Raw genomic sequence first — 20,727 nt, forward strand, 5'->3', positions numbered from 1 at the left:
GAGGAAGAAGCCCAACAAACCCACGGCGAGGCCTTTAGGAGGGCCATTCAAGCCTCAAGCGGAGCCTGCGGCACCACCAAGGGCAAGGTGGAGCCTGCGGAACTGTTGCGGCTCGAGAATCCACCATTCCTGAATAAAGTGCCTGGTGCTGGGAGTCTGGTGCAACGCACAGGGCCTGACCGGGTGAGAGCAGGAGTGGACCTGGTGAGACGTAGGAGGGGCCCGGACAGGAGTCAACCCACAGAGCCTAGTCCTTCCAAGCGCCAGAATGGTACCCCCCAGTCCCGGCAGAGTAGTTCAGGAGGAACGGATTGTGTGGCCCTGGTTTTTCCCTAATGGGACTGATCGAGGGTAGCTACTGGGGCGTAAGTCGGGACTTGATCACCCCGGCTGGGTCACCTGAGTGAGGGGTTTGATGTTGGGAGACCCGAAACCCCGATGACCTTGGGATACATCACTGAGGATACGTCCCAGGTGCATCCATGTATGTATGTATTTTGTTTTATTATGTAAAACATTGACATTCTTCCATCTCGTATCCTATTATCGTTTGCTTTGAATGGTATAAAATCCTGCAGTTTCAGTGTTTTTAGTTTAGTTTTGATTTTAAGTTCATTAAAATTCTTCAAACTTTGAATATATAATATATATTTTAGTCAACCTTGTCAAGGGGCATCTAGCTGTGTGTGAGCTAATTGGTTCTCAAAGTGGTTTCCCTGCCCACATCCCTGTTTTTGAGGGGCGCTAGCCCCTCCTATAATTAGGTTTAATGTTTGTTTTTAGTTCAATGTTTGTTTTAAAACACCATTGACAATGAAGGGTCGTCATGTCTCTAACACAAACATTAAATACCATTAACAATAAAGAGAATTGTTTGTTAGTTTCTTGTACTAGGAAGGGTCGGGGAAGGGTTGGGGTTGTTTAGTTAGGAAATGTATTTATTTATAGGTTGCATTTTATAACTGTATGTAAATTAAATGTTAAAAGTAAATAAAAGATAATAATTCAAACAATAAAGAGAATTTAATGTTTGTTTTGACACCATTTGTTTTACATCATCATTACATCACCTAATCATAGCAACATGAGTTAGACTTTAATATATTAGTGCCCCTCACTTCACATGCGTGTGATTTCTTGTGATTTCAGGTGTTCGGGTGAATTCCACCCGTGTTTAGTGATAAGAGTGATCTGGGTGCGTCAGTCTGTTTGTTCAGCCTTGCCCCTCCCATGTTTATAGGAGAACCTGTTCTGGGAACTCACGTTAGTCTCAGTCAACAGTCATTCTCCACAGAGAGGTGATCGTCAGTCAGTAAAATGTCTGTAGTCGTGGACCAGGACCAGTTGTTCAGTTGTTCTCTGTGCGTGGAGGTGCTGAAGGAGCCAGTGACTCTGCCCTGCGGACACAGCTACTGCTTCGGCTGCATCGAAGGTGCCTGGGACCAGGAGGCCGAGGAGAAGAGCCTGTCCAGCTGTCCTCAGTGTGGAGAGACCTTCTGTCCACGGCCTGCTCTGAGGAGGAACCACATGCTGGCTGAGGTGATCATTCTGATGACCATCAGAGAGAGACATGAAGTAGACTTGGATCCAGACGCCCAGCGTCTTGGAGTTTAGTTAAAATAGTCTTTGTACTTTCTCACTTGAGGTCCTACATAAACGTTTTGAGTTCATATATAAAGTGCTAAACCCATGGCCACGGATTTTGTAATAACCAATAACCAAAGACAAACTGTAATATAATAGAAGTATTGGATTAAGGCTAGAGCTGAATAATAATGAATTTACTGATCACTTGGTTAGAAGGTTATCATTAACAGTAGGGTAATGTTTTATTTATTTATGAATGAATGAATTAGTGGCAATCTATTGTGATAGTAAACAATAGACCTAGCATCTGTTATAATAGCATGCTCTCTAACTTCCATTTTAACATTGTGTTAAAAGCTACGGGCTGATCATCTGAAGTCTGTACTAGTCTGTACTAGTCTGTACCAGTCTGTACTAGTCTGTACCAGTCTGTACTAGTCTGTACTAGTCTGTACCAGTGTCTGTACTAGTCTGTACTAGTCTCTACTAGTCTGTACCAGTGTCTGTACTAGTCTGTACTAGTCTGTACTAGTCTGTACTAGTCTGTACTAGTGTCTGTACTAGTCTGTACTAGTCTGTACTAGTCTGTACCAGTCTGTACTAGTCTGTACCAGTGTCTGTACTAGTCTGTACTAGTATGTACTAGTGTCTGTACTAGTCTGTACTAGTCTGTACCAGTGGTCTGTACTAGTCTGTACTAGTCTGTACCAGTGGTCTGTACTAGTCTGTACTAGTCTGTACTAGTCTGTACTAGTGTCTGTACTAGTCTGTACTAGTCTGTACTAGTCTGTACCAGTGGTCTGTACTAGTCTGTACTAGTCTGTACCAGTGGTCTGTACTAGTCTGTACCAGTGGTCTGTACTAGTCTGTACTAGTCTGTACCAGTGGTCTGTACTAGTCTGTACCAGTGGTCTGTACTAGTCTGTACTAGTCTGTACCAGTCTGTACTAGTCTGTACTAGTCTGTACTAGTCTGTACCAGTGGTCTGTACTAGTCTGTACTAGTCTGTACCAGTCTGTACTAGTCTGTACCAGTCTGTACTAGTCTGTACTAGTCTGTACCAGTCTGTACTAGTCTGTACTAGTCTGTACTAGTCTGTACCAGTCTGTACTAGTCTGTACTAGTCTGTACTAGTCTGTACTAGTGTCTGTACTAGTCTGTACTAGTCTGTACCAGTCTGTACTAGTCTGTACCAGTGTCTGTACTAGTCTGTACTAGTATGTACTAGTGTCTGTACTAGTCTGTACTAGTCTGTACCAGTGGTCTGTACTAGTCTGTACTAGTCTGTACCAGTGGTCTGTACTAGTCTGTACTAGTCTGTACTAGTCTGTACTAGTGTCTGTACTAGTCTGTACTAGTCTGTACTAGTCTGTACCAGTGGTCTGTACTAGTCTGTACTAGTCTGTACCAGTGGTCTGTACTAGTCTGTACCAGTGGTCTGTACTAGTCTGTACTAGTCTGTACCAGTCTGTACTAGTCTGTACTAGTCTGTACTAGTCTGTACCAGTGGTCTGTACTAGTCTGTACTAGTCTGTACCAGTCTGTACTAGTCTGTACCAGTCTGTACTAGTCTGTACTAGTCTGTACCAGTCTGTACCAGTCTGTACTAGTCTGTACTAGTCTGTACCAGTCTGTACTAGTCTGTACTAGTCTGTACTAGTCTGTACCAGTGTCGTGTTCAGGAAGTGAACTTGTACCAAGCTGCCTGACGCATTCAATAATCACTTAGTTTATATGTTTGGCTTTTGGCTCTGAAGACGTAAGGCTATGTACTGTTCACACGTTGGAAAGAATGTATAGCATAATTTATACTGCAGAAATAACTGATATATATTTTTAAAGAACTCTGAATACTTATGCAAGATGTTGTAAAACAACGTGAGCAGAGGTCAAAGGTCAGAGCAGCCACAGTGTTCAGATAACATTATGATCCTGTGTTTGTCACGCCCTATCATTTCTTTATCCGTGTCTACACTACATTAACGGTGGTAGTTACAACGGGGCAGTTTAACGTCATGCCCAGGACACATGCAAGCACATGCACGCACGCACGCACGCACGCACGCACGCACGCACGACTTCGACACTAACTCTGGGCTCCCCCAGAGTTAGTGTCGAAGTCTCAGTAAACTATAGGATCATAGAATGCAGAGAGACAGTGTAGCGTCTCGGTAAACTATAGGATCATAGAATGCAGAGAGACAGTGTAGTGCCTCAGTAAACTATAGGATCGTAGAATGCAGAGAGACAGTGTAGTTTCTCAGTAAACTATAGATCATAGAATGCAGAGAGACAGTGTAGTGTCTCAGTAAACTATAGGATCATAGAATGCAGAGAGACAGTGTAGTGTCTCAGTAAACTATAGGATCATAGAATGCAGAGAGACAGTGTAGTGTCTCAGTAAACTATAGGATCATAGAATGCAGAGAGACAGTGTAGCGTCTCAGTAAACTATAGGATCATAGAATGCAGAGAGACAGTGTAGCGTCTCAGTAAACTATAGGATCATAGAATGCAGAGAGACAGTGTAGCGTCTCGGTAAACTATAGGATCATAGAATGCAGAGAGACAGTGTAGCGTCTCAGTAAACTATAGGATCATAGAATGCAGAGAGACAGTGTAGCGTCTCAGTAAACTATAGGATCATAGAATGCAGAGAGACTTCGTGACAATAACGTGAATCTGAATCTATTTGCAGCTTGTGGAGAAACTGAGGACTCCAGATGTTCAGCGGTCTTCTGTCTCTGCCGCTCCGCTCTACGCCGGCCCTGCGGACGTAGCCTGTGACCTTTGCCCCGAAAGCAGACGCCACAAAGCGGTGATGTCCTGTCTGGGGTGTGAGGTGTCCTACTGCGACACTCACCTCCAGCCTCACCACAATGTCACAGCGTGGAAGAAGCACAAGCTGGTCCCGGCCACGCGCGCGGCCCGCCTGCACCACAACATGTGCTCCAGACACCACAAGCCCATGGAGGTGTTCTGTCGCACGGACCAGCAGTTCATCTGCTACCTGTGTGCCATGGATGAACACAAGGGCCACGACACGGTGTCAGCGGCCGCGGAGATGAGCCACAGACAGGTACCGTAGAGAGGAGCCACAGACAGGTACCGTAGAGAGGAGCCACAGACAGGTACCGTAGAGAGGAGCCACAGACAGGTACCGTAGAGAGGAGCCACAGACAGGTACCGTAGAGAGGAGCCACAGACAGGTACCGTAGAGAGGAGCCACAGACAGGTACCGTAGAGAGGAGCCACAGACAGGTACCGTAGAGAGGAGCCACAGACAGGTACCGCAAGGAAATGTAGGAGTTCAGGCATTCAGTTTAAGGTTGACTCGGTTCCACAGATACAATTTGTGAAAATAGCCGATCTACAAGCTCACAACGCCTCTCAACGCGAGGAGGTGTGAGCTTGTAGATCTACTATTTTCACAATGTTTGAGCAAACATCTCATTTTTCATGCATTAGAAGGCTGACCTCCCGGTTAGACGAAGAAGAATCACACATTACTGCTGCACGATTCTTGCTCAACTGTGAATCTCGATTTTCCTCCACGAGAATTGAGATCACGATTCTCACACGATTGTCATTTTTTCCATGAAAATATTTTTTCAAAAAGCATAAACAAAAACATAAGAGTAACTAAAATGAATTGGACAGCCATCTAGTGCTGCACCGTTCTTCACAAAATGAGATTGCATACAGTAGGTGTCTGAATCTAGATCTCAATCTTTTTTATGATTAATTGAGCAGCACTATCACACATCAAAGAGAGAGTAGCAGAGCTGCCCTGCTATCGGTGTATAAATGAACGTATTGTGTCAACTGTGTCTTCACGTTGTGTGTGAATCCAAACGTTCTCTTCAGAAACAGTTGGGGACGAGTCAGCAAAACCTCCAGCAGAAGATCCAGGAGAGAAAGAAGGAAGTGAAAGAGCTGAGAGAGGTCAAGGAGACCCTGAAGGTCAGAGTTCACATCAGGCTAGCTAATAGTTCCTGATGTTCTGTTACTTACTGTGACTACTCAGTAGTTCCTGATGTTCTGTAGTCCATAGCATATTATGTACAGCTACAAATATCACCCTTGAAATTAAACAGTATTGTACTGGTATTGTAGCCTGGGCAGCATTCCTTTTCGGGTTTATGATCCGGTCGGGAGCGGATGATATCGTTATGTCATGTTGTAGTCATTGTTTTGTAGTCATCAGGATGATATCGTTATGTCATGTTGTAGTCATTGTTTTGTAGTCATCAGGATGTTATCGTGACGTCATGTTGTAGTCATTGTTTGTAGTCATCAGGATGTTATCGTGACGTCATGTTGTAGTCATTGTTTTGTAGTCATCAGGATGATATCGTTACGTCATGTTGTAGTCATTGTTTTGTAGTCATCAGGATGATATCGTGACGTCATGTTGTAGTCATTGTTTTGTAGTCATCAGGATGATATCGTTACGTCATGTTGTAGTCATTGTTTTGTAGTCATCAGGCCGGAACCCTCAATCTGGAATCTTTTCCCTCAAACCGTTTTTTCCCAATAAAAGCTGCAGGCTACGAGGGAACGAGTCACGCCTTCATAGAGAAGGTATTAATTATTCTTACGGTTTGAGGGAAAGGAAGTTCTGCTTTCGATGGTTCTGGTCTGATGACTACAAAACAGTGACTACAACATGACGTAACGATATCATCCGCTCCAGACCGGTTCACACGGCAATTTGGTAACACAGATCAGATTTCCTCCGAGGTGGAAAGCCTGGTGACCCGAGGTTACTGGTATTGTAATTGTATAACAGACATGAAGTCCACATACTGACACGTACGGTTGTGATGGAAGCGATTCTGGATCCCAACCCACTGCACCACACGATCGATCGTGCGTGTGCGTGTGTGTGTGTGTGTGTGTGTGTGTGTGTGTGACTGTGTGCATGTGTGTTAATCAGAACTCTGCAGAAGCAGCTGTGGAGGCCAGTGAGCAGATGTTCTCAGAGATGAAGGCGAGTGTGGACAGAAGACACAGCCAGGTTAAAGACATGATCAGACAGCAGGAGAAGACAGCCGTGTCCCAGGTTGAGGACGTCCTGAGACAGCTGGAGGAAGACATCGCACAGCTGGAGAGGACACACGCTGAGCTGGACCAGCTGTCCCACACTGATGACATCACGCATTTCATTCAGGTTCTGTCCCACACTGATGACATCATTCAGGTTCTGTCACACACTAATGACATCATGCATTTCAGGTTTAGGTTAAACCATTAAACCACTTTAAACCTAAATATGTTGGTTATTTGAAAATAGCAGATCTACAAGCTCACAACGTGCCACCAATCGACACGTTTGACCTTGTACTGTACATATTGTATTGTGCTATTTAAAAAAAAAGTGTAATATCTTTGAAACACTTTAATAACACAAACCTCGTATGAGCTATGAGGGTCACTGGCAGACAATATTTTCTGATGGGGGTCTGTGGCCAAATACGTATTCATTTAATGGCCCTTGGTATGAAAAGGATTACGAAGCAATATTACAATAATATTTTGTATTAATACTATTATGTATGTGTTCTCTCCAGAGCGTCCAGAGTGCGTCCAGCTCCAGTGGACCTCCAGTCTTACCCAGTGATGTCGTGTCCACTCTGAGCTCCTTCACTCAGCTGAGAGAAGATGTGTCTGCTCTGAGAGATGACCTGGACCTGGTCCTCAACACACCCTGGACACACACAGGTTACACACACACACACACACACACACACACACACACACAGGTTACACACACGCACACACACACACACACACACACACACACACACAGGTCAGATTGAATGGTCAACCAGCCATCTTAGTAAACGGTGGATTGTTAAAGTCAGAAACAGTTGATTTTAAGGCTGTCACGATACTCGATACGTACCGAAATTCGAGTATCGTGAAATTCCCACTTTGAGAAGCAATGCTTTAGGTCATTCTTCTTCTTCGAGTGTTGTGTTCTTCATCTGACTCATGTCGTGTCTCCAGAGTGTTTAGTTGAGTTCATTCTTTGAATGAATAGTTTATTTAGATCTTTTCAGAGAGACATTACACATAAAACAGTTCTTTTAAGGTGATGCTTATAGCTTATTAGTAACAAACAACATATAAACAAAACAAAAAAATAACATTACAAAAGAGAACAGAACAAAAAAAAACATTTACAAACAAAAAAACAGACAAACAGACTGAGAAACAAGTGTTTAGTTGAGGTCATTCTTCAGAGTGTTCTTCATCTGACTCATGTCTTGTGTCTCCAGAGTCTCCAGCTGATGTTTCTCATCCAGCAGAGCCTCAGACCAGAGCGGAACTCTTACAATGTGAGTCCATGTTCAGGCTGAGTGTTTTCTGACCAACAGCTTGATGACACTGACGTTCATCATGTGTTGTCGTGTGTTCTCACAGATTCCTGTCCGCTCTCATTGGATAAGAACACAGTACACGACAACCTCGCCCTGTCAGAGGAGAACAGGAAGGTGACCAGAGAGAAAACTCAGCACCCTGACCATCCAAAGAGATTTTTATTGTACCGTCAGGTGTTGTGTAAGGAGGCTCTGACTGAACGCTGTTACCTGGAAGTAGAATGGAATGAGGCTGAATGGGTTTATATAGCAGTCTGTTACGACGACATCGACAAACATGAGCGTTTTCAGTCAAGCTTTGGATTCAATTCAAAGTCCTGGTGTTTAAGATGCTTAGGTGACGACTGCTGGTTCACACACAACGGCATCGATACCAAAGTGACAAAGCCTACTAGTTCCACCAGAGATGTTAATACCGAACCCACAAGGGGTTATCCAGATGGGTTTACGTATAGTTTCACTTCCACCAGGGTGGGGGTGTTCCTGGACCACAAGGCAGGGACTCTGTCCTTCTACAGTGTTGGTGACAACACAACAACCCTCCTCCACACAGTTCACACCACCTTCACACATCCTCTCTACGCAGGGATAGGGCTTCACGGTCCCTCTGATTACACAACACTTGGGAGTCTTGGTAAGAACAGTTATGGTGCTCTTAATTCTAAGACTGTAACTCATACAGCAGAGGTGTGTAAGATATGGTAGGCATGTTTAAAGACACCTGATCCTGGTATTCAGGTGAAAACCTCACCAGTGTTCTGTAGGGAAAGAGAAGATCATAATGTATAGGAACTACTTGGTGGATTAATTGGTAGATGATAGTTATGCTTTGATTGTTTATTTTCACATAAAAGATACCAAATTGTCAAATACCGTACACTTAATACGTAAAGAAACAGGAAAACAAATTTGAATCTATTTTTTTTCTTTTACTGCCTTGCACTGCGAGGCGTTGTGATCGTTGCTTGTAGATCGTCTATTTTCACAACGTTTACCCCTGTCTTTATTTGACAATTTGGTAAATAAAGAGGTCTTAAAAGACATTAAATTGTAACTTTATAAATGTGCAGATGTCCTCTCTATAAACGTATACTGTATAATTACACTGTATACACATTAAGATCCCTCTTTGGGAACCACTGCTGTCGGCAGTATTCTTGCAATAAAGGTTGGTAATGACGAGAGAGTTGTTGTTATTTTCAACTATCTTGATAAAATCCATAACAATGACTTCTATTCCTGCCTTTTAAAACTGTAGAACCTCAACTACTCCTCTGTGTCACCAGTAGAGGGCGGTGCGGTGCCACACAGCCACAGCATGCCAGCTGTGTGCTTTAATGGTAACGGGGACTAATGTTGATGGTAGCAATGATTCAAGGTTCAAGATGCTCTTTATTGTTACATGTTGTGTCCACAAGACCTCCTCAGACACTGTAGCACTATGAGTAATAGTCATTCAACGAGATAAACGTACAATATAGACCTCAGACACTGTAGCACTATGAGTAATAGTCATTCAACAAGATAAAAGTACAATATAGACCTCACACTGTAGCACTATGAGTAATAGTCATTCAACGAGATAAAAGTACAATATAGACCTCACACTGTAGCACTATGAGTAATAGTCATTCAACAAGATAAAAGTACATAAAGACCTCAGCTCCTAAGACATTGTAGCAACGCAAGTAGACCAATATAGTAATGCAAAAAGAAATGGCAGCATTTAAAAGACAAATATACAAGAGACAAAAAGACAAGAACATCAAAGGCTAATGCTTGGGTTTAGGGATTAGAATCTACGGTGGTTGCTGGGAAGTAAATGTCACATGTTTTATATATGCCACTCCACGCTATACCAGTCTGTTCCATGCATATCCTCCCAGTCTGTACTAGGGTGCACCCAAAGGGACATTCTTGGCCGAAACCGAATATAGGAAACAGTTGGCCGAAATACCCAAATATGATTAATATTATACATCTTTTTTTCCTACCATTGCTGTCATGGCCGTACCTTAAAAGCTACCTGATCTATGGCAAAATAAATGGTTATGGCAAAACTTAATAATCACTATTATGGGTCCATAAAACATTTATTCAGCTCTTTTGAATGCATTAATTGCATACACTATATTCGGTGATATATTTTCTGCCTATTCAGGGCCGAAACCGAATAGGCCGAAAATGCATTTTTACTAGCCATTTTCTGCCGAATATTTTCTGCGGCCGAATATTCGGTGCATCACTAGTGTGTCTCAGCTAAACAACCTGAACCTTTTGGAATCTCCGAGTGTGTGTGTGTGTGTGCGTGCGTGCGTCGTGGGCGTGCGTGCGTGCGTGTGTGTGGGCGTGCGTGCGTCGTGTGTGTGCGGGCGTGCGTGCGTGCGTGTGTGTGTGGGCGTGCGTGCGTCATGGGCGTGTGCGTGATTCTTGGCTCCCACCGTGCTTGTGAGTTCATGGCGGAGCTACGCTATGAATCCCATCCAGAAGCTTCTAGAGATCCTCCTATTCAATGTATTGTTGCAGGGATTGTTTTAAAGTTCTCGTTTATATCGTTTTTATTTGTTTTGGTTTTTTTTATTTCATATGGGTTTGTTTTGCTTGTATATAAAAGACAGAAAAATTCCAAGTTTTATCTTTTTTTAATTACATTAATATAAAATTAATAATAATGAAAAGAAAAAAAAAAACTTTGCTTGAGAAATATGGAAGTAAATAAACCAACTTTGAAAGAAAAGATGAAGAAAATAAACTCAAGACTTCTGGGTTGTTATTTCATATTGCAATGTTTAGTTGTTTATATATGAAAAGTATACATCCATGTTTAGGCTGTTGACATGAAATATGATTAAATGTATTGCTATTTATTATATACATTATGGTATAAGACTGTAGGACAGGTCTTCATCAGGAAAATATTATAATGACACAAAACAGAACAAAAAGTATGGATGTCACGATGCACTGTTTTCATTTCCGATCCGATTACCACAATTTATGTTAGCCGATACCAATACCAAAGAATAACATTTATAATAATAAAAAAATATCTATATTTTCTTTTCTATAATTTTTATCCCACGATTTTGTAACACATTTTTCACCCCTGTGTCAATTATCTAATGTGATCCTGGGCTCTACACACCCTCCGCCAACCTAGTCCCCATATATGGGGGACATGGGGAGAGCAACGGACTTGAACTCATGCTTCCTTCATGCCTGAGTGTCCAAGTTGCTCCTTTACACCTGACAGGAGGGAGTTTCCCTGGTTGGACGTAGCGCGTGGAAGGAACACGTTATTCCGACCAGTTCCTTTCCCCTCCATCTGGCCAGGGGGAGGCAGTTTAGAGACCAGGATTACTGCATGTTTTTTGTGAGGGTACCTACCCTAGGGGACATGGGGAGAACATGCAAACGCCACACAGAAAAATATCTTATTTTGAAGTCCACCGTCCGGGAATATAGTGTTTATAGCTATCTAGCTATATATCTTGTGTTGTGTTTATAGCAGACTCCTCACTCTAATGTGCACTTGCAGTTTGGGGCAACTCCAAAGCAAACTCCACTCCACATGCCCCAACATGTTATTTACCTGCCATAGTGTGAACCCCATACACCTGTGTCGGATCAGTGGTTAGACTGGCATATTTACCGATACCGATATGACCCGATATGACAAATAAGGGCCGATCCGATACTTTACCGGGACATCTCTAACAAAAATCATTGATTATTAATTAAGGGTGTAACGATATATATAACCATCGAAAAATCGACAACATTGACTTTGTATCGTATCGTTTTGAAATGCAAAGTATCGATTGTATCAATAAAAAAGAAAAAGAGGGCTTTTAATTACATTAATGTCTATTTATTTTCCAGAGAATCACTGCGTTTATTTATTTATATCAAAATTCATACATTTTCCCTTCACAATATGCACTATCCCAGCACATGTTTCACACATACTGTACAGTATTTCATGTCTTTGCTAAATAGTTACTGTATCGATTTCAAATCATTGAATCGTATCGTATCGCCATAATGAACCAATATATCGTCCATGTATCGTATCGCTGTTACAATGTATCGTTACACCCCTTTTAATGATGGGAAACCACTCCCAGGGCTAGACCCTGTCAGCCCACCCCTCAGAGGAGACCACTCCCAGGGCTAGACCCTGTCAGTCCACCCCTCAGAGGAGACCACTCCCAGGGCTAGACCCTGTCAGCCCACCCCTCAGAGGAGACCACTCCCAGGGCTAGACCCTGTCAGTCCACCCCTCAGAGGAGACCACTCCCAGGGCTAGACCCTGTCAGCCCACCCCTCAGAGGAGACCACTCCCAGGGCTAGACCCTGTCAGCCCACCCCTCAGAGGAGACCACTCCCAGGGCTAGACCCTGTCAGCCCACCCCTCAGAGGAGACCACTCCCAGGGCTAGACCCTGTCAGTCCACCCCTCAGAGGAGACCACTCCCAGGGCTAGACCCTGTCAGCCCACCCCTCAGAGGAGACCACTCCCAGGGCTAGACCCTGTCAGTCCACCCCTCAGAGGAAACCACTCCCAGGGCTAGACCCTGTCAGCCCACCCCTCAGAGGAGACCACTCCCAGGGCTAGACCCTGTCAGTCCACCCCTCAGAGGAGACATACACGCCTGAGCAGAAACCACTCCCAGGGCTAGACCCTGTCATTCCACCCCTCAGAGGAGACGTACACGCTTGAGCAGAAAACTTCATATACAAATCGAGTACAACTGAGAATAAAAGTATTAAAAGACATGATTGATGATAAGGATTAAAAACACGTACAGAATGAGAGGACCTCAGACATGACAACATGTGTCTATCCATGATAGGGTTTTGTTAGTGTCCCTGCCTGGTGAGCTGTGAACCAGGGATCTTCTGCCTGGTGAGCTGTGAACCAGGGATCTTCTGCCTGATGAGCTGTGAACCAGGGACCTTCTGCCTGGTGAGCTGTGAACCAGGGACCTTCTGCCTGGTGAGCTGTGAACCAGGGACCTTATGCCTGGTGAGCTGTGAACCAGGGATCTTCTGTCTGGTGAGCTGTGAACCAGGGATCTTCTGTCTGGTGAGCTGTGAACCAGGGATCTTCTGCCTGATGAGCTGTGATCCAGGGATCTTCCGCCTGGTGAGCTGTGAACCAGGGACCTTCTGCCTGGTGAGCTGTGATCCAGGGATCTTCTGTCTGGTGAGCTGTGAACCAGGGATCTTCTGTCTGGTGAGCTGTGAACCAGGGATCTTCCGCCTGGTGAGCTGTGAACCAGGGATCTTCTGTCTGGTGAGCTGTGAACCAGGGATCTTCCGCCTGGTGAGCTGTGAACCAGGGACCTTCTGCCTGGTGAGCTGTGAACCAGGGACCTTCTGCCTGGTGAGCTGTGAACCAGGGATCTTCTGCCTGGTGAGCTGTGAACCAGGGACCTCCTGCCTGGTGAGCTGTGAACCAGGGACCTCCTGCACTGGGGAACTCCTAGACCAGTGGGTCCCAAACCTTTTCGTGCCAAGGACCCCCAAATTGACACTAATTAGCCCGCGGACCCCCATTTGAAAAGATATGCCAGGGATTTTTACGGCTCTAGCAGTGAATGTCAGGACCCCAGAGGACCTCTGCATGTATATTGTATTAAAATCACTCTTAGTTTAACTCTGAGAGTGTACAAATGGAACCATTTGGTTCCATTTGTTCCATTTGGTTCCATTTGGAGTTACAGATCCATGGGTCCATTTGGTTCCTAACTATCATTTAGCTGATGGACAAAAACTATGAGACTAAATATATTGACAATTTCGTCAACAAATAAAAACTACACTAAAATGTTAGGAAGCGACTAGTGGACAAGAGATCCAGTATAAGTCATTTTACACTTGGTTGCATGCTGAAAATAGCAGATCTAGATCGGCTATTTTCAGCAAGTGTAAAATCAGCCATTACGGTGGCATCAAGGCCTGTCAACTAGATTTAGTCGACAAATCTTATATTTAGTGGACTAAAACTAAAACTAGTCGCAGCCCACGGGCAGACTCTTGAGCAGGAGCAGCAGCGTGTCCCTGGCGCTGGCGATGTGCGTCTGGCCGCGCCCGCTGCGAGAGTCCATGCTTCCGGAACGGTCCATCAGGAACAGGAACTCCCCGCGCGGAGTCGACGCGGTCGCCGTCGCGCTACCATCGGGGAACTCCGGGTACAGGCTCAGCATGACCACCGGGTCGCCCATCAGAGAGCCGGTGGCGCCGGACTCCCGTCCCGCCTCCACCACGGCGGTGGGCCGGTGGGCGTCGGCGTAATAAACCAGCAGCTCCACGTCTCGGTCGAACCTGTGTCCCGCGGCCAGCCTGACCGTGGCCCGGGTCCGCTCGGCGTCGTCCAGGTACCGGATGGGCTCCAGGGAACAGTTGGACTCCACTCTGGAGATGGGCCGAGGAGAGCTCAGTCGGGCAACGAAGGACAGAGCGTAGGGAACCAGAGAGGCCGGGACGGAGTTGGCCTGAGGCTGACCGCCGCCCCCTTGAGGCCGGTAGCGGGGGTTGAGCACGGTGGGCAGACAGAACCTCAGGCCGCCGTCGGCCTCCAGGGCCAGCTCGGTGACGTACTCCAGCCTGACGGTGGCGCTCTCCCCCGGAGGCAGGCTGCCCACGCTCAGGGAGAACACGTCGGGGCTCCGCTCGCTCTCCTCCAGCAGGAAGGCGTGGCCGCCGGAGCTCAGCGCGTCGTCGTACTCCTCGCGGGCTCGCCGCCTCTCCCTCACCTCGGCCACCACCTCGCCACGGCGGCCCAGCGCCGCACTGAAGTGGCAGACGGCGGCGTCGCCGGGCAGCGGGAAGACAAACACGGCCTCCAGGGGGCGCTCCTCACCGTTGGAGTGAGGGTGGAGTGACGGTGGCCACGTGGTCCCTCACCTCCACCTCCAGGCTTTCAGAGGAACCGGCTCCTTCTGGGAGGAGAGCAGACTGCAGCACTTCACCCTCGCATTATTACATATTGGACTGATAGACATTACAGTGGAATATACTAGAGTATACTTATATATATAATATACTATACTTACTATTACTGCCGTCGTGTTGTAATTATTATGCAATTTGTTAGTTTTATAAGTTTATTATTTTCTAAATATATATTTGGGTAAAAGTTAGTTTTTGGAGTTTAGTTCCGTCATTTCCGGTGCTATGCCCATATATGGTTTGAGTCTGCGATGGTTCACAATTGATTGATTGATTGATTGATTGAAGAATTTATTAACAGTTTGCAGAATTACAGTACATTTCAAGCACAAACTCAATACAAAGGCTGTTAACTGTGAGTGGACGACCCAATTAAGCATTACACTTGTTTCCAATAGGGTTCACCATGTTCAAATCATCAAAACATTTAGAGACGTACAAATAGACACTTCTATATAGACAAAGAACAGTACAGGAATTCATCATAATGGAGGTAAAAAGGGAAAAGAAACATATACAGTGGGGGGGGGGGGGAATCATTGTTACACTTCCGTTCTGTAGAGATGCCGGGCGGTTTGTTTACAGCGTGTCGCTGACCAACAGGTTTGTGTGTTTAACAACGTAAAGCTTTACATCAAGACATATTGACATGATGTGTATTTGAATGTCTTATTCATGGAATGAATTGTATTTCAGTGTCGCTGTGTTTATGGTCACTTCAGAGGGCAAAGACGTCCTTTTATTCCCTTCGGTTTATGCAGCAGCGCCAGTGAGGTGTGTTTGTTTCCTTTCTGCATTTGTTATTGTTTCTTATGATGATGATTCTTTATTGATTTGGTTCTAATCTGAATGTTTGTCTTTTATGCTTATTTACAACAGTTTGACGTTGTGGATGAATTGTGTGACAGACAATAAATCTACCAGTGATAAAAGAACTACCTTGCCTCGTTCTGAGTCCGTTGGGAGTGACACTTACTTATACTAGAGTATACTTATATATATATAATATACTATACTTATATATACTGTATAATACTATAATATACTTATATATATATAATATACTATACTGTATAATACTATAATATACTTATATATATAATATACTATTATATACATATATATATACTGTATAATTATATCTAACCACCTGGGAACCTTATAGAATGCAGCACGGGACTGTGTAACCTTATACTGTTACAGGACATGATGATGTCACGGGACACGGTGATGTCATAGAACACGGTGATGTCACAGGACAGTACACGGTGATGTCACAGGACACGGTGATGTCATAGAGACACACGGGGACTACAAATTCCACGCCCCCAAATGAGACAGCGTCCCCACTTCTGGTCCGTTAGACCAGTGTACTGCATGCCAGCCCATAGAAGTCAATTGAAATTCCACTGTAGTTAGCCTACTTTTAAAATAATACAACATGAACTGAAGACTATATTGATTTGAATAAAAATATGTTTCCAAATGTATGAAGTGTCTTTGTCAACATATTTTTTTGTTTTCTCAATAGATGACTTGTTTCACATTTAATTTACCACTTGAATGAGTTACCCATAATGTTAACGGAGCAGAGCTGAGTTGACAGACTGATTACCTGTCGCTTATAAGTGACGTTCCAAGCGCCGCCGAGTTTGAAGATACATTATCCGTATTTGTGGTGCATGGTGTGAACATGCAGGCGTATATGAATTCTTTATACAAAGAAAAAATAAAACTTGTTGGATTATCAATTTGTCCATATGATTTGCCTAAAAGTAGTTGGGAAAATGACCCAACTAAATGGCCAGGAGTGACATATCCATTGTCAACTATCTAGTGGATTATCCAGGTTTATAGATAATAAAATATCAATTAGAATCTATCTTATGTATTACAGTTTTAATACATATTACAATATATGGGGTATTTATTTATATAGCCCATATATTGCAATTTCACGGGAATTGGGAGCTTCATGCATGAAGAATAATATAATAAATTACTTTTCAGGCAGTCAATTTCAGTCTGTGTAATCCTATATAGCAGCATATGCTCCTCAGATGATTTTGCCTGACTTCTTGATATTGTCAATCTATATCATATTCAGTAGGATAAGATTAATGGTTCACATGACGCTCGTCCTTCACGTGCGTCGTGGCGTGACTTGCCTTGTTTTGAGCGCCTGGCTAAATTATGTGCATTTGTAAACGTTCAGATTTCAAATAGCCTATAAAGTGCTCACCCCCGGGGACACGGATGTTAGAATTTTGAACGGGCGGCTATTAACAGCCGTGCATCCCGTATTGTTCAAGAAAATGCATTTTAATCCGATCGGTGACCATTTTCTATAAAGGTTATAATAATGCATGAGTGCAATACACCTCCCAACCGATAAGGGCACGTATTGAAAGCATATAGCGGAAAAAAAATGCTTTTTATTGAACAATATAAGGACTACACGGGTGCTAATAAACGTGCAAATGTATAACATCCGTAGCTCCGGCCGGGGATGAGCACTTTATATTTGAAATCTGAACGCTTATGTAGCCTACACTTAAACGTTGTAAATGTAGCAAGGCACTAAAGACAGGGTGAAGTTGCGTCATGACTGACTATCATAAGTTTCAAGGCTATTTTCACTGTGACATATACCTTCATAAGCTTCACTTGAATACTTAATTTCCACCACTTGTGGAGTTCACAAACTTCTTCTGGATGGTTTCACATATTTTTTACTAGTGGATGGGTGCAGCCATTTCTGTCTCTTTTCATGATCAGCTGGAAGTTGATGAAACATCAAGTCTGGGTTTTTTTCTTTGTTGTTTTTACAAAGAGGAACGCAGCACACTTTAGGCATGATGAAGACTGGCCGTTTAACCGTTTACAACGCTGGACTCTGTCACGCTCGTCGTGGTCGCTCGATCCGTCGCTGGGGAATGCCGCATCTAGCGGTATTTATAAGGATTAATGCGTGACGTACAAATCATACGTCAGGGAAACTTCAATATATCCGATGCTAGCAGTCTTTACAATCTTATGGAGTATATTATAGTACATTGTGGGTTGTATATTGAGATGGCAGGTATATGACATTAAAAAGGACAAATAAAACATATGGGACACATTATTCGAACACAAAATAAATCGCTACAGCCTCAGTAATGAACCAGTGAAATAAGGGTATTTTATGATGCCTCTCATAGGGATTGCATTGCCAGCTGCAGTACACAGTTGAAACGGACCAGAAGTGGGGACGCTGTCTCATTTGGGGGCGTGGAATTTGTAGTCCCCGTGTGTCTCTATAGAACACGGTGATAAGTGGTCATGGTCATAGAACACGGTGATAAGTGGTCATGGGTAAATGGTGCATTTATATAGCGCCTCCATCCAAGGCTCTTTACATAGATTGTGCATTACGTTGCGAGGAAACCATGCAAGGCACCAGCCTGCTCATCGGGAGCTATTGACCTTATTCACACCGCTGCCATCTGGCCAGCAAGGTGGTAACTTACAGCCCATTGATCCAAACAGAAAGGTCCTATCTGATGGTATTAAACAACGTCAAACTCAACAACTCCAAGAGTTTAATTGGAAGCGCTCGTTATCAGTAAAGCAAACTCCTGCATTATGTGAAAATTCAAAACAGGTGGTATAGCCTACGCATGGGCTGTTGAGTGATATTCAACGAGCACTTCCAAACTCCAACACTTAGAACCCCCCCCCCCCCCAATTCTGTAAACTCATATTAATATTGTAATGACCGGTGGGGTTCCGACATGACAACCTTCTTTCTTTAAGTTGCTTTTATTAGTAATAACGAGTTACAAGGCACACAATAGTGATGGCTGGATAGCTACGAATAGCCTACCAAAATGCTAGCGTAACCCGACGGCTCAGAGCACAACAACACCAGCCCATAGAGTATATATATAATAGAGACTGAACTGGCGCGAAGCTCCGCCCCCCCAGCTATTCATGTCAGTGGAAGTTGCTCAGTGGCGTTTTGAAGCACCCGGAAGACTGCCGGAAGTACCGTCTCAGAACGTCTACTTCCGCATTTGACCACCAAATTTTGGTGGTCAAATGCGGAAGTGCAACCGAGCGCTCAATGTTAAAGCCCAGCTGCACGGGGTTTCCCGGTCATGAATCCACGGGTCCGCCTGTAGTCCCTCCTCCTACCACTAGGGAGGAGAGCTTCAACGTTGGAAAGTCTGCCTGCCCCCTTGCACCAGCCTCATACACCAAACTAGTAAACGTGCTTCCGCCTTCACCCCGGAAGTACTTCCCCCCGGGCTGGTCCTTAAAGGAACACACACAGTAGCACAGTCCTAACCATAACACAGTACTTGTGTTCCACTGGGACGCTACAGTATGTTATATTATTGATAACCTGCGTATAGTAGTAATTATGTTCACATTTAATGTATACTCTAGGAGCAAGAACCTTAAGACAACAACTGTTTATCCTTTTTTATTTTTTATTTACTGTATGATGTTCCTCCATATTATTATTATTATTATTATTTACTGTATGATGTTCCTCCATATTATTATTATTGTTATTATTATTATTATTATTATAACATTGTATCTTGTTGAATGCCTAGTACTAGTACGCATAGTGCTACAGTGTGTGAGGTCTATATTGTACTGTTATCTTGTTGAATGCCTAGTACTAGTACTCATAGTGCTACAGTGTGTGAGGAGGTCTATATTGTACTGTTATCTTGTTGAATGTCTAGTACTAGTACTCATAGTGCTACAGTGTGTGAGGTCTATATTGTACAGTTATCTTGTTGAATTCCTAGTACTAGTACTCATAGTGCTCCAGTGTGTGAGGAGGTCTATATTGTACTGTTATCTTGTTGAATGCCTAGTACTAGTACTCATAGTGCTACAGTGTGTGAGGTCTATATTGTACTGTTATCTTGTTGAATGCCTAGTACTAGTACTCATAGTGCTACAGTGTGTGAGGTCTATATTGTACTGTTATCTTGTTGAATGCCTAGTACTAGTACTCATAGTGCTACAGTGTGTGAGGAGGTCTATATTGTACTGTTATCTTGTTGAATGTCTAGTACTAGTACTCATAGTGCTACAGTGTGTGAGGTCTATATTGTACAGTTATCTTGTTGAATTCCTAGTACTAGTACTCATAGTGCTCCAGTGTGTGAGGAGGTCTATATTGTACTGTTATCTTGTTGAATTCCTAGTACTAGTACTCATAGTGCTACAGTGTGTGAGGTCTATATTGTACTGTTATCTTGTTGAATGCCTAGTACTAGTACTCATAGTGCTCCAGTGTGTGAGGAGGTCTATATTGTACTGTTATCGTGTTGAATTCCTAGTACTAGTACTCATAGTGCTCCAGTGTGTGAGGAGGTCTATATTGTACTGTTATCTTGTTGAATGCCTAGTACTAGTACTCATAGTGCTACAGTGTGTGAGGAGGTCTATATTGTACTGTTATCGTGTTGAATTCCTAGTACTAGTACTCATAGTGCTACAGTGTGTGAGGTCTATATTGTACTGTTATCGTGTTGAATTCCTAGTACTAGTACTCATAGTGCTACAGTGTGTGAGGTCTATATTGTACTGTTATCTTGTTGAATGACTAGTACTCATAGTGCTCCAGTGTGTGAGGTCTATATTGTACTGTTATCTTGTTGAATGCCTAGTACTATTACTCATAGTGCTACAGTGTGTGAGGAGGTCTTGTGGACACAACATGTAACAACAAAAAGCACCTTGAATTATTGCTGCCATCATCATTAGTTATTAGGCCCTGTCCCATTTGT

The 20,727-nt window shown here is 43.7% G+C and overlaps 1 protein-coding gene and 1 pseudogene across 2 annotated transcripts; one reads left to right on the forward strand and one right to left on the reverse strand.

Annotated features, from left to right (window-relative positions):
* Window positions 1–1,312: 1,312 nt before the first annotated feature.
* Window positions 1,313–9,153, forward strand: LOC306914475 (tripartite motif-containing protein 16-like). Its single transcript, XM_079491511.1, has 7 exons — window positions 1,313–1,539; window positions 4,286–4,666; window positions 5,455–5,550; window positions 6,527–6,760; window positions 7,161–7,311; window positions 7,872–7,931; window positions 8,017–9,153. The coding sequence occupies exons 1-7, from the start codon at window positions 1,318–1,320 to the stop codon at window positions 8,676–8,678; spliced, it is 1,806 nt and encodes a 601-aa protein (XP_079347637.1). The 5' UTR covers window positions 1,313–1,317; the 3' UTR covers window positions 8,679–9,153.
* A 4,836-nt stretch (window positions 9,154–13,989) lies between these two features.
* On the reverse strand, window positions 13,990–14,982 carry LOC306913815 (von Willebrand factor A domain-containing protein 5A-like; annotated as a pseudogene). Its single transcript has one exon. The product of its transcript is annotated as a von Willebrand factor A domain-containing protein 5A-like (transcript).
* Window positions 14,983–20,727: the final 5,745 nt, after the last annotated feature.

Source organism: Electrona antarctica, assembly GCF_951216825.1.
Source record: "Electrona antarctica genome assembly, chromosome: 21".
Classification (NCBI taxonomy): domain Eukaryota; kingdom Metazoa; phylum Chordata; class Actinopteri; order Myctophiformes; family Myctophidae; genus Electrona; species Electrona antarctica.